Genomic DNA, 14,896 nt, shown 5'->3' on the forward strand with positions numbered 1-14,896 from the left:
AGCCCACCCCCTAACCCATGACTGGCTTTGTCCCCTGGACAAACTACTGTCCCGGGTCTCAGTTTTCTCACCAGCGAGCTGGGTACAACAGCCCCTACGGAGAGGTGGAGGTGGGGGCGGCCAAGCAGAGGCGCGGGGCGCTCCGACCGCAGAGCAGGGCACCCAGGGGCTCACAACCACCAGCTAGGGCTTCTCCCTAACCTCCCAACGTCGCCCCGGTGGGAAGATGGGTGGGCACTGGGCGGGGGGGGGGGGGGGGGGCAGGAGGCGGAGGATGGGTCCGGGAGGAGGAAACGGCTTCTTTAAAACAAGTGGCCCAGGTGACGGCGATTGGGACCAGAGCCCGGAGTGGGGCGCGGGGAGGGCGCGGCCGGCGCGCAGCACCCAGGACGGCCCGGCCCAACACTCCCACCGCTCCGGGGCTCGGGGCTGGGGCTCGGGGCTGGGGCTCGGGGCTCGCGGGCTGGGGCGCCCCTACCTCGGGCCGCCAGCAGCGAGAGGCCGCCGAGCAGCAGCAGCGGCAGCGGGACGGTCCTCGGCGCGGCGCGCTCCATGGGGCCGGCGGGCGGCGGGCGGCGGGCGGCGGGCGGCGGCGGACAAAGGCGGGGCGCGGGCGCGGGGCGCGGGGCGCGGGGCGCGGGGCGCGGGCGCGGGCGCGGGGCGGGCTGCTGGCTTCCACGCTCCGGCCGGGCCTCCGCAGCCAACGCTGCGCCCCGGCCGCGCCGTTCAATTATCCCGCCCCGAGGAGGGCGCGGCGGGGGCGGGGCCGCGGGGCGCCGGGGGCCCGCCCTCCCCCTCCCTCCCCTCCCTCCCCTCCGTCCCCTCCGTCCCCTCCCTCCCCTCCCCTCCCCCTCCCCCTCCCTCTCCCCTCCTCCCTGCCCGCCCCCGCCACCCCGGCCACCCCGGCCCCCGAGGGGCGCGCGGGGCCGCGGCCGGGGGCGGGAGCGGGGACCCCCTAACCTTTCCCCGGTGGGAGCCGAGGAGGGGGGCACCCCATCCGGGCCGCCCTCCTCCTCCCCGTCCCCTCCCCCCCGGGCGCCGGTGAAACCCGATCCCTTCCCCACCCGCCGGCCCAGGGGCGCGCTGGGTACCAAAGGTTAGCGCCTCCCGGCTCCGCGGAAAGGGCGGCGGTGGGGGGAGTCGGGGACCAAGGTGGCGAGGGGTCCCCAGGGGTCAGGCGCCTTCTGAGGGGGACACAGGACGGTGTCCCTCGGAGGCAGGGGGAGGGGGGCTCCCCGAGCAAAGCGCCGCACCCCCAAGTGGTCGCTTCCCGCCCTGGGCCGCGCTGCGCTCACGGATGCCCCCGCGGCCTGCAAGCCCCCGGCTGCCCCAGCTGCGTCCTGCCGTCCTGCCACCTGGCTCTGCCCTCATGAGGCCGCCCGTCCGGCCAGAGGAACTCGCAGCAGCATCCCAACCCCAGGGGAACGCGTTGAACCCAGGAGCCCTCCCCACCCCCCAAGCGCAGAGGAAGAGATTGGACTTGCAGAGAGGAAGGAGAGGAAGCAGCCTTTGAGCTGGGCCTGCAGGAGTGACCTCTTTGTGTGGGAATTCATGGCTGCAACCAGGCAGTGATGACCCAAGGAGCATTAGTCCAGTAGGACCATAAATGCATTTGTGTTAAAAAAGAAAACAAAAAACTAGCGCAAGCAAAGGTGTGGAGCGATGAGAGGAAAGCCATGAGAACACCACTCAGTTGAATGTATGGACCCCCTGATCCAGTCACCCCACTCCCACGTTCACATCCAGCAAAAATGCACACAGGTGTAAGTGTGCACAGCAAGTCAGGTAGTAGGGTGTTGATAACAGCACGAGCCCTATTCAGAACAACTTCTAATTTGGAACTGCCAGACATCCCCAGCCCTAGAATGAAAACATCCTGGGGCAGTGGCACCTCCCAGGGCCACACAGCTCTGGGAAGTGGGTGCTGAGGGGTTCTTGCAGCAAGAATGGGCCTGACAGACACTGGGCAGCCATGGAGGCACACACTAGAGAACATTCTACATGATTCCGTCTATGTGAAGGACGAGAACGGCTTAGAAGTCAGGAGAGTGATGGTCCTTGGGGAGCACAAGGGGGCCTTTGGGGGGCCTGGTTGGGATCTGTTTTGTAAATCCTGGTGTTGGTTACAAGGTTGGGTTCACCATGTGACAGTTTATCCAGCTGTTCCCTCAGGCTCTGTGCCTGAGCACGTCTTCACTGATGCCTCCAACCTAAGTTGGAGGTTTGCAGAGAGCCTAAGAATGCTCCCGAAAGGGGGTCACTTGCTAATTCCTAGGCTAAGGACCCCTCCCAAAAGAGGTGGCTTGGGATTGGCCTTTGACAGATGAGCAGGGTTCCCTGCCCTGGGCCACTCGGCAGGACTGAGTGGTGGGCCGAGGCACACGCGCGTGGCAGGGTCCCGCAGGCACTTGGATGGGAGTGGGTGGGGAGCTCTGAGCTGGAGACACATTGAAGATTTGTGCTTCTGTTTTTGCTTTCGTTCTTTTTTAAGGCATGGGAGGATAAGAGGACCCCGGAGAGAGTTTATAGTTCAGAGAAGGTGCAGCATGTGCCGTGCACACGACACATTGTTTTGTTACCATGACAGCCATAGGAGACCTTAGTGCTCACCTTCTGCAGATGAGGAAACTGAGGCTCGGAGAGGCGAGGTCACCGGTCAAATGCTCACAACTAGGTGATGGGCAGTGCCAGGACTTGAAACCAGGCTGGCTGAGTCCCAGTCCTGGGCTGGTCTGAGAGCGACTTGTATCAAGGTTCGGTGTGTCACCCAACACTGTAGCACAAACATTTCCCTGTCGTATTAAGAAACCTTTATTACACATCTAGTGAGTGAATAGTGTGAACACCGGACACATGTTAGCTTCACCACTCCCCTGAATAGTGCTTCACCGGACCCCTGAATAGTGCTTCACCACTCCCCTGGGGACTGGACATTCAGGGCATTTAAATTGGGGGGTCAGGGGGGAGTGTTTAATGAATGAGTGAAACCCCCGTGTTTGGGACACCTGTGTGGCTCAGCGGTTGAGCGTCTGCCTTCCACTTGGGCAGTGATCCCGGGGTCCTGGGATCAAGTCCTGCATCGGGCTCCTTGCACGGAGCCTGCTTCTCCCTCTGCCGGTGTCTCTGCCTCTCTCTGTGTCTCTCATGAATAAATAAATAAAATCTTAAAAAAAAAGAAACCTGTATGTTGTAGGCTCAGCATCTAGCCTAGAAGAGGGTGCCCTAGAAGAGCAGTTGCTGCCCCCAGACATGGACCGATTCACATCCCTGTGAATGGGAGGGACACAGCCAAGCCCGGAGTCTCTCCACCACAGCTCCAGCACTGAGCAACATCTTTGTTTAATTTGGGCTCTGTCCACGGGCAAGAGCGCAGGGCGTCTTACTGTTTCAATATATCATCAATCATTGTGTGATGTATCACCCCAGAGCTTGAACATGTTTCATGGGCTTATTAGCCATTTGTATTTCTTTTCTTCATGACTTCTTTCATAACCTTTGCTCATTTGTTTTTGTAATAACAAAATTGTTTATTACAGTGAGCGATCTAGAAAAAAATGCAATGTCCGACAATAGCCTATTTATGGTGCATAGGATTAGATTCAACTCTACCGATATTCCGTGGTTCTGGAGAATATTGCACCATTGTGGAAAAGACTGAATAGGATGCCCCAGTGGAAATATGATCTTTGTGAACTAATATTATGTAAAAATAACAAGCAAAACAAAACAAAAGCAGCAAAAAAAAACAAAAAACAAAAAACAAAATTGAGTGTGAGTGTATGGCTCCAGCCTGCAATTACAACCCTAGAAAAGCTATATTCATGTAGCTAAAGATCAAAAGGGAACTAAAAGAAATTGGATATTGTGTTTACTAGTGAAAATTTTCTTATTTAAATTTTCTTTCTTTCTTTCTTTCTTTCTTTCTTTCTTTCTTTCTTTCTTTCTTTCTTTCTTTCTTTCTTTCTTTCTTTCTTTTTCTTTTTTGGAAACAGTTCCTGGGTGGCGCAGCGGTTTGGCGCCTGCCTTTGGCCCAGGGCGCGATCCTGGAGACCCGGGATCGAATCCCACGTCGGGCTCCCAGTGCATGGAGCCTGCTTCTCCCTCTGCCTATGTCTCTGCCTCTCTCTCTCTGACTATCATAAATAAATAAAAAAATTTAAAAAATATTAAAAAAAAAGAATAATTGTACCAGAAACCTGGAGTGTATAATCCCTATACCTACCGAAACTTGACAACCAAAGTAACTTTTGGGCAAGCAAAGTAAAATTTAAAATATGAGCACTTAAACAACTCCTGTTTTGTGACCAAAGAACATGCACCCTTTCATCAGGAGAGATGAGCTTCTTCTGGCCCTAAGTTCTAACCATTTTCCCTCTGGATCTCTATGTAGAAGTCAAAAAACTTGAGAAGCAGGATGTTGCGTGCAGTTTGCAGAAGATGGGACTGGTCTTCAGAGAGGTTCCACTGGGGAGATTAGGGACCAGGTAGTCCCCCCTCCACCTGACCCCCACCCCGGGCCAGGGCAAGATGACACCCCCACCCCAGATTCTGCTCCAAGCAGGAAGCCATTCGTCATGTCCCACTGTGACAGCCCAGCTTTCTCCCGTCATCGCAGAGAAGCCAGAGGACTCATTGCTCCCCACCGCCCATAACAAATCGCTCTCCGTTTGTTTGAAAGATCATTGTTGGCACATGTGGACTGTTTTTCTCCAAGTCAGAAAACAAATGGCTTTGGCGCTGCCCTGACTCTGGAGGACAAGCCTCCTGTGGTTCCTGCAGGGGGGCCCCGCCCTGGAGCCACTGGCTGCCCTTGGCATCCCCAGGCTTCCGGGCCTGGAAGGTGGCAGAGCCCCTGACAACCCGTGTGGCTCCCTGGGCTCTGTTCTCCTCAGGCTCCTGCTGCCATTTGACCACCTGCACCCCTGGGTCCCCTCCCCAGCTTCTCTGGGTCCCTTCTCCACTCTCACCCCGGGGTCTGTTCCTTACTGGGAAGGTCCTAGGGGCAATGGTGTGACTAGAGTGACAAATGAGAAACCAGTCCTTTCCCCTTGATGAGGCTGCAGAAAATCAGAGATTCCCAATTATGCCAAATATACATAAACAACCAATAATGACACACAAGATACGGAGGACCCCCGGCCTCCCCGGGGCCCCCAGCAAACACCTCTCTCCTGAACTCCCATGTGGTGGGGCACCAAATCAAGGCTCTCCTGGATGCGTGTTTGCTCTCACGGTCAGGGGAGTGACCGCTCTTGGAGAAGCCCACGCTGGGTGCCTCCACGTCTGGTGACAACTCCAGGTCATCAGGGAAGGCCATGACCAGGGAAGCCCCTGACCAGGGCTTCTTATGCTTCTCTGTCCCCTATGACACCTCCTCACAATATTAATTTCCACACGTCCAGTGCCCTAGCGAGCCTCAGGCCTTCGACCTGATTTCACTCACACGGCCAGCTGAGAGGAAGGCGTGCCCCCCATTGTGTGACCCCTATTTCACAGCAAGCGAGGCACGATCATGGAGGAAGCTGCCGGCTTCATGCGGACCAGCAGCAGGGCTGGGAGGCCTCCCAGGTGTGCCTAACTACCCCACCGTGCCCACCCGGCACAGTGCCAGGTGGTCGGCTAGTGTTGGGCGCTGAATTAGGGTCTCCCCCGCCCCCCATAATCTGCATCTGTTGAAGTTCTAAGTCCCAGTACCTTTCCATTGTGAGCATATTTGGAGGTGGGCCTTTAAAAAGGTAAGTAAGGTAAGACGAGGTCATTAGGGCAGTCCTCAATCCATTAAGAGTGGGGTCTTTATAAGACGAGATTAGTACAGGAGCACTTACAGAGGGATGACCATGTGCAGACATGAGAGGAAAGCCATCTCCAAGAGAGAGGCCTCAGGAGAAGCCAACCCTGCTCACGTCTTGGTCCCAGGGGTCTAGGCTCTGGAACCGTGAAAGAATATATTTCTGTTGCTCAAACCACACAGTCTGGGGTGCTTTGTTATGCAGCTTTAGCAGACTGCTACAGGGAGAGAGAGAGGGGTGAGGAAGAGGTGGTATTTGTCATGGTCTTGGGACGTCGTAAATGGACACTGGAGCCAGGGAGGGCGAAGGAGAAGGGGGAGCATACAACGTTTCAGAGCATTCTAGAACCTCAGCTGTCCTGGGACTGTGGATCAGCATGATCAAGGCAAATTCACATGAAACCATAATCATTAATTTTATATAGTAATACATAGGTCCTGAGGGGCTGTGCTCTGCTTTGAAGACTGGAGCTGCAGTGCCCCCCAAAGTGGAAAGAAGTCCAGCGAACAGAAAAGCCAAGGAGATTTTGTCTTTGGGGGACCAGGCAAGGTATTTGGGCTGTCCTAAAAGTAGTTAAGTGGAAGAAGGAACAATGATAGTCAAAAAGATGAAAAGCAAGGAGCTCCTGTGGTTCGGTTGTGGGCAGGGGGGTGGCGGGCAGGAAGCTTTACATGCTGAAGCAGATGTAATTTTATTTTAACAAAAATGAGAGGATCTGGGGCAGCCTGGGTGGCTCAGTGGTTTAGTGTCAACTTCGGCCCAGGGCCTGATCCTAGAGACCCGGATCAAGTCCCACGTCAGGCTCCCTGCATGGAGCCTGCTTCTCCCTCTGCCTGTGTCTCTGCCTCTTTCTCTCTCTGTGTCTCTCATGAATAAATAAATAAAATCTTGTTAAACTGATTGGGTTCTGGAGAAGCTGCCCCGATGCTTTGGGACAGTGGTGGAAACTTGGATTGCCTTTTGTTGGGGTTTTTGCTTGTTCCAGCACAGATCCACATGTCTTTCTTTGTTTGCCAGAGACATTGCTTCAGAATGGGGATCTCGAAGCCTCCCTGTTAGTCTGAGTTGCAGGGTTACAACAATATCGACCATGTGCTCCCTCTTTGTTGGAGGAAGACCCCACCGAAGAGCCTCACGAGGCAGACCTGCTCTCTTCCCGCTACGGAGCCTAAGCTCATACTTCTCCTTGAAACCGGGGTGCGGGCTCGTGACCTAGGTGGGCTAACCACCCACACCCGCCCCAGACTTTGTAGTGGGAGCTGGTAACGGAAAGAGGCTTGGTTGGTGGCAAATCCCTTTTGTTGACAGAAGCAGCAGCAGCAAGAATGTGGAATTTCTGGGCTCCATGCTGGCAGCAGAGCAAGCGTGGCATTGAGGGGCTCCACGGTGGGTGGCGGTGACATCACCTGACTGGCTTGGTGGCCTGAATTTGGCTGTGGCCTGGCTTCCCTCCAGATGTCCCTGGTCTAGCCCAGCTTCTAGGCTTGGTCTGTGCTGTTCCTGATCATTCCCCAGGCTGCCAAGGACCGTTGCAATGAACTTCTTTCCATTTATATCGACCAGAGCTGGTGGCAGCTGAGAGTCCCGATTGACACTTGGGCTTGTGACGAGAAGGAGGAATGGGCATCCCCCTAAGAGCGGTGGCAGTGGGAAGAGTGGCTCCGATGTCATGGCGTGTCTGAATGTAACACCTGAGCGTGACTTTGGTTGCCTCTGGTGGGAGGAACTTGGGTTCGTAGCGAATGCAAGACAGCGGGCTTGAGTTCAGCAAAGACAAGGTCGCATGTATAGAGAAAGAGTAGAGGGAAAGGAGGGTATGTTAGCGCCCCGAGAGCAGCCAATGGGCAGGATGTTGTGGGCACCGTGGGAATCACACCCCGCTCGACTCCCTCCTCTTGGACAACTGCATCCTTTATTAACATGTTGCATTTTTTGGAAGGAAAAAAATCTTACAACATCCTTACTTCTTTAGTTCGAAGGGCTTTGTATGTTTGATTGACATTCCAAATGGAATATGTTTTCCATCGTGGCTTCTACTTTGTTGCTGCCGATATAAAGGAAAGTGGTAAGATTTTATGTATCCAGTCTGCACAACTTTATGCACATCATGTGCAATTATATTTTATGGCCATGAGCTTTATAATAGAAACATGAGCGTAAATGGAAACCTAACAACTAGGGTGTAGGAGACAGGGAGTTAAGTCCATCTGCGACAAATCCCCGCTATGGAATATCATGTAACTCTTTAAATTTACAAAGATGAAGACTGCGGCAACGGAGATGCTTGGGGTTTTTTGTTTTGTTTTGTTAAGATTTTATTTATTGATTTGACAGAGAGAAAGAGAGAGAGCCAGAGAATGCAAGCAGGGGGAGCGGCAGAGGGGGAGGGAGAAGCAGGCTCCCCCACTGAGCAGGGAGCCGGATGTGGGGCTCGATCCCAGGACCCTGCGATCATGACCTGACCGGTGGAGCCCCATGTCCGTCTGCCCAGCTCCCTGCTCAGCGGAGAATCTGCTACTCCCTCTTTCTCTCCCACGGCCGCTCCCCCTGCTTGTGCTCTCTTGCTCTCTCTCAAATAAATAAAATCTTTTTTTAAAATTAAAGCAGAATTTAAAATTGTATATTTATATTGTATATAATACACTAGGCTTTGTTAAAATATATATAAATATGGAGCGATATTGGAAGAAAAAACGCCATTCCATTAGGATGGTGGCATTCCTCAATCTTTCTGCACTGAATATTTTTCTATCCTCCACGTGCATTACTTTTTCACTGAAGAAAAATAAAATCTAAACTAAGCCATGCCAGTGGTTCTGCAGAACTTGTTTTTACAAAGTCAGGAGTTCTATCTCCACCCCAGGAAAACCAGCCATTGTTTCTTTGTTTTGACTCCTTAGTTTATAATATACTTTTAACTATAACCACATTGCAGAAAACCAGGAAAATGGAGCAAAAAAAATTATTCACGATCCCACCCTCCTGACACAAGTAGAACTGTGGTGCATTTGTTTCCCGTATTTCGTATGCATAGTTTACATAGCTCATCTCAGGGTACATAGTTTTGTAACCCGATTTCTTTAATTAACATTCTATCATAAACATGCTCTGTGTGGCTACAAAGCCTCCATAGCCATTCCTCCTCGGTGGGCAATAAAACGCCAACCAGTTGGGGAAACAACTCATTCCCCTATTGGATATTTGAGTTAATTCCAGTTTCTTTGCTGATATAAGGAATACTCCAAAGACCGTTTATTTGCTCATGAGGCTTTTCATATTCGGGATTATTTCTTTAGGACAGATTCCCAGAAGTCAGACGAATGGCTCAAAGGGCACATGCTGCTCCAATGAGCATCTCTCTCTAAGCTGGCCGAGTCACCTGCCGTTTGCTGGAAGGACAAATGGTTCTAATTAAAGGCCCAAAGCTCCCCACTAGGTTCCAGCTGCGTGTAGGGGGGATGGGCGGCCGGGGTCTCTGCAACCAGAGCAAACCCGCTAAACCAAGTGGTCAGTGCCAGAAGTCTCCGCAGGTAGTGTTTTCCTAAAAGGAACGCAACAGTCTTTTGTATTGACTCGTGCTTGAGAAACATCCACCTAGCTGTGAGAGTGTCTCCGTCTTAGCAAGGAGTGGGCCCAGCAGCCCTTCCCTGGAGCTGGCTTGGGAACTGCCATCACCCCTTCTTACCACCACGCCCCAATTCAGTTTATCAAATGTTTTTTTTCCTCAAATTGTCCCCATTTTACAGATGAGAAAACTGAGGCTCACCCGGGCGAGGGGACATGCCCTGAGAGTCCACGGTGATTTTGTAGCAAAAACCAACTCTCCATCTAGTCCCTCCAATCCCAGGGCCACTTCAGAATCAATCCACGTTGCATGGGATTCATTCACTCCGCAAACGCTGAGCACAGACCTGTGCCAGGACCACTCTTGGGGCGCTCGTAGTTTGGGGGAGACCTACAGCAACCATTTCAGAACCAGGGAGAGGCATGGGAGGCCTGGAAGGGGCAGGCTGCAGGGAGGGGTGGCTCAGGGCTGCTCACAGAAGCATGGCAGGTGTGCAAGGAAAGGAGGAAACACGGGAGGAGAGGGCGTGGTGAATTTGGGCAAGTGGGGTGTGGGCCTGGCTCTCAAGAACCTCGGCCCCTGGTCTCCTGGGTGGAGACAAGCGTGTGAAGCTAACCCCAAAGGAAAAACCTTCAGGATTCCCTCTATACACATAGAGCACCAGTGTTTTAGACCACACTCTCCTGTCTCTACTCACCCGTCTCACACCCAGCAGGTCCTCCTGATGGCTATGAGCAAGCGTTGTCCTCACGGCCTCTGTTTAAATGCTGCTTCTACCAGTGACTGGCCGGGTGGGCTTAGGCAAATCACTTATCCTCTCTGAGCTGCAGTAGCTTCTTTATAATAAAGGATATTGGCATCACCCTCATACTGGTGTTGGGGGGATTAAGGAGGGTCACACGCATGAGGCTTCTGGACCCGAGCATGGCACAGGGAGCCTGTCCGATGAGTGTCAGCTGTGATGGAGAAGAAGAAGGAGGGGAGGAGAAGGATGTGTGGGGAGCTCTGATCTTAAAAGACCTCGTGGAAGTCCCTGAAGCCCGACCTGGGAAGAGGGTGAAGACTTGGGGTTGCGGCGCCTGGGGCGGAAAGCACAGCAAAGGTTTGGACAGAGGCCTTGGCCTCCCCGGGTGGCCTGGCATTTCCGTCGCATTTTGCAATATCCCAGTGTGTCTTTATGGAGCCGTGACCGAGGGCCAGCGTCATGGCACGGGGTGGGGTGGGGGGTGGGCTCATCAGCTCATATGGTCTTTCTAGAACCCTGCAGGCTGGGAGGGGGCCACTCAACAGAGGTCGGCACGGTGGCACGATGCCCTCCTCCCCGGGCACCAGGCGGCCCTCTCTTGGGGTCTTGCTCTTGTCTGCTTGGCCCTCACCCTCCCTCCCGCCCCTTGGCTTTGCTGCCGTTCGTTTCCCCGTCCTCTTGCCGCCACGTGGCCACATGGCGGTGTGGCCAGGAGAAGCCTGGCACGCACACACACTTCACAGCAAGAGTCAGCCAAGGCCCTGGGCGCTCCTGGCGGGCTGCCATGGTTGTGGCTGTGGCTGTGACCCTGCCGGGGTCCGGCAGCCCCACACCTGCCCCCACCCCAACTGCGCCTGGGCAGTTGGACAATACCCAGGGATCTTGCTGCACCCCCCCTGGCACCCCCGCCATCTGCAGGATGACATCCAGGACCTCAGGCTGCCACGCGAGGTCCCGCCTGTTTCCTCCAGTTTTTATCTTCAGCCGCTCCTGTCGGCACACTTAGTGGATTGCTCATGCACCCATTTGCTCAACAGGTATTTTATTGCACAACTATTATGTGCCAGGTGCTGTTGTAGACGCAGAAGTGAACCAAACAGACAAAACCCTGCCTACCTCCCTGGAGCTGGCACGGTGGGGGCGGCAGGTGGGGACACGGAATTTCCATTCAGATGTGAGATAGCCTTCCTTTGCCTGGGGCTGCCCATGCTCTCACCTGGGAAAGCCCTCCCATCCTGGCAAAGCCATCCTCATCCTTCTAAGGTGCCCCCAACTGTCCCCAAGTCCCCGGGGGGCAGTCTAAGGACAGGCGCGTGGGAAGGCGTCTTGGCGGTGGCCCTGCTGACCCGTCCTGACCACACGCAGAAGCTTCACCATCCGGGAGGCACATCTGACATGGGGCGTTGTACCCCACCGCGGGATGGGCTCGGACCTTATCTTTGGTCTTAGTCTCAGTCTTAATATAAAATGTGCAGTGTTTACCCTGACATGGAAGGAGTCGGCCTGTGTTTGGGATTTCACAATTTACAAGGCTGACTTCATTTATGACCACATTTTATATGCTCTCATGTTTCAGACCCCAAACACCTTCAACTCCCCCCTGGGATTTTGGGGTTGACGTCGGGTGCAGTAGGGTGGTCTGTGGCGGAAGGGTGGGACGCGCCTCCGCGGTCCTGCTCCCCTGAACCTCACACTCACCAGCCCAGGCTGGGTGGACCACACACCCATCTCTCGCACCACAGGGCAGGGTGGCCTTTTGTTCATCTGGGCCTCCGGCTCAGAGCTTGCCCGGGCAAAGTGCACATTGGTCCTGCATTGAGCTACATTCAGTGTCCTGTGGAAAGGTGGGGAATGAATGAATGGGCCTAGCTCGTGTGTCTAATCAGACCAGCCCAGCGTGCCTTGGCCATGCCTGTGTCCCTCTGCTGGTGACCTGAGCCTCTGTGCCTGAGGCTTCTGTTCCCACCTGTTGACTCCATGGCTCAAAGGCAGACTTAGCTAAGCTCTGGCAAGCTGTACACAGCGTGGCCTGGAGTCCTCAAACCATCCTGTGAGGTAAGAATATTGTGCCCACTTTACAGGTGGAGAAGCAGGGGCTCAGGAAGGCCAGGGGCTCACCAGATGCTGTGCCACCAGCCACAGGCCGAGCCTGCTGCTCCCCTTTCCCCGGCTCTCCAGGCTCTGAGTCCAGAGCTAAAGCACCAGAAAATGAATGGGAGACTCAGGTCAATATGGTTAATTGTCCCCCGCTTTTAAAAGAGTCTCAGTGAGGAGGAAGCCAGGGGTCAGATGAAGCGTGGGGTTTCTCTGGAAGAGCAGGGATCACCTCGGGTGACTCAGAACGAATAGAGCCGAGGGGCGGTGGCCCATTTACAAGAACCTGGGACACTGCCGGGCAAGCAGACCTCAGGCAGAGCCACATCCCCAAGCCTGGTTTCCAAAACGATATTTTAAACAATTCCGTAAGCCACATTTTAATCACATTAAAGGAAATCAAAAGTATAGAGAAAACAGACACTCCCACCACCGCAACCCATTAGGCTTATTTTTCACGTTTCTTTCCAGTTCTCGTTCATTTTATGGTGGATTTTTATAGTTGGAGTCATGGCATAGATATGATTGTATATTTAGGTTTTTTTCACATAAGTATGATAGGGGGGACAGAGGGAGAGAGAGAATTCTTTTTTTAAAAAAATATTATTTATTTTATAGAGAGAGGCAACACAAGGAGGGGAAGGGGCAGAGAGGGAGAGGGAGAGACGGAATCCTCAACAGACTCCCCGCTGAGCTCCAAGCCCAATGCAGAGCCTGACAAGGGGCTTAATCCCAGGACCCTGAGATCATGACCTGAGCTGTAATCAAGAATCAGATGCTCAACCGACTGAGCTACCCAGATGCCCCAAGTATGATATTTTTTAAAAGGTAAATATGTGGATAAACTATATAGGAGATATTTTCTTTCTATTTTTAAAAAATTAAAGTAAGTAGGAGCACCTGAGTGGCTCAGTGGTGGAGCATCCGCCTTCGGCTCAGGGAATGATCCCGGGGTCCTGGGATCGAGCCCCACATCGGGTTCCCTGCAGGGAGCCCGCTTCTCCCTCTGCCTGTGTCTCTGCCTCTCTCTCTGTGTCTCTCATGAACAAATAAATAAAATCTTTAAAAAAAACTCACAAGACACAGAAAAGAGTGAAAAAAAGAGAAAGCATGGACAAAGGATGCACTACCAGACTTGATGCAGATACTGAAACTAGACAACAGGATTGAAAATAACAATGCCAAAGGAAATAAAGAAAAATGTGGGCCAAATAACAAAAGGTAGATTTTCAACAACAATGACAACATAAATGGAATCTTTAGAGAGGAAGAAGCAAATAAGCAGGTGGACATTCTCGAGTTGAGATATTAAGTGTTTGATGGAAAGGCTTAACAACGGGTTAGGCACAGCACAACACAGGAGAGATGAACGGAAGGACCAGTCAGTAAAAAGTATGTAAACCGAAACCTAGAAAGAAAGAAGAATAGACTTTTAAAAATACAAAGGCTAAAAGACTTATGGGATGAAGTCAAAAGGTCTAACATACATGTAATTGTAGCTCCAGAAAAAAAGCGAGGGGCAGAGCAGTACTGAGATGATGGCCAAGGATTTCCCGAAAGCAAGGGGAAGAATCTTGTTAACCCCCAGGTTCAAGGAGCTCAGTTTACCTCAAACAGGAGAAGCACAAAGTAAAACCACATTCTAAGCACAGGATGGTCCAACTGTTGAAAAACAAACGTAAATAAAAATCTCAAAAGCAGCTGCGAGTGGGAGTAAGGGGAGGGGAAAAACGTTATCTTCCCAACAACCCCAAGCAATGAGGATGGCCGAGGAAGGAGCAGTGGGGACATGAAGAATGCCCAGGCTCATCCCAGAGACACGAAGACGTGGTTGCTCCCGGAGGGGCTCACAGGCCGGTGTGAAGCAGAGGATTGCCGTCCCTAGAGATTTGTCCATGGCAGGTGGAGACGAGGAAAGGAGACATGCGACCCAGTCTGGGGCTGTGCAGTTCCCCCACAGATGGGACATCCGACTGGAGTCCTGAAGAAGAGGTGAGAACCACCGACCTGAGAAAAAGAGGACATTCTAGAGAGAAGCCTCCCTGCCCTGGCTTCCGGACGGCCTCCAGCCCACAGCCCAGGGCCTCCCAGAAGGCAAGGTTCCTGTCGTTCAGGATTACCCCAGACTTCTCCTGGGAGTCAGTCGCCCCCCAGCAAGTCCTGACAGAGGCAAAGGGAGTGGGGCGCAGACCCTACCCAGGAAGGTGGCAGCATCAGAGCTCTCTTCCTTCCCTCTCTGGAATCCCTCCCTTTGAGCAAAGCAGCTTTTTGGATTTTAAGGCCCTGTCTGCTCAGAGTTCCAAAAGTTATAGTTGAAAATGAAAGACAGGGATGCCTGGGTGGGTCAGAGGTTGAGCATCAGCCTTTGGCTCAGGGCGCAATCCCGGAGTCCTGGGTTTGAGTCCCCATTAGGCTCCCTGCAAGGAGCCTGCTTCTCCCTCTGCCTGTGTCTCTGCCTCTCTCTGTGTGTGTCTGTGAATAAATAAAAATAAAGTCTTAAAAAAAAAAAGAAGAAAATGAAAGGCAGGGGTGCCTGGATGGCTTAGTCAGTTAAGCAAGCATCCAATTCTTGGTTTCGGCTCAAAGTTGTGGGATTGAGCCCCACATCGGGCTCTGCGCCCCGTGCAGACTCTGCTTCAGATTTTCTCTCCCTCTCCCCCCCACTCACTCTCTCTCTCTCTCTCAAATAAACAAAATCTTAAA

At 53.2% G+C, this 14,896-nt stretch overlaps 1 protein-coding gene across 1 annotated transcript in view; it reads right to left on the reverse strand.

Moving 5' to 3' along the window:
* Positions 1-632, reverse strand: part of FBLN1 (fibulin 1) — an 89,097-nt gene extending 88,465 nt beyond the window's left edge. The window contains exon 1 of the mRNA XM_041754944.1: positions 479-632. Coding sequence (XP_041610878.1) covers positions 479-554 — 76 coding nt within the window. The 5' untranslated portion in view covers positions 555-632. The remainder of the gene's footprint in view (positions 1-478) is intronic.
* Between the last annotated feature and the right edge of the window lie 14,264 nt (positions 633-14,896).

Source organism: Vulpes lagopus, chromosome 5 (assembly GCF_018345385.1).
Source record: "Vulpes lagopus strain Blue_001 chromosome 5, ASM1834538v1, whole genome shotgun sequence".
NCBI lineage: Eukaryota > Metazoa > Chordata > Mammalia > Carnivora > Canidae > Vulpes > Vulpes lagopus.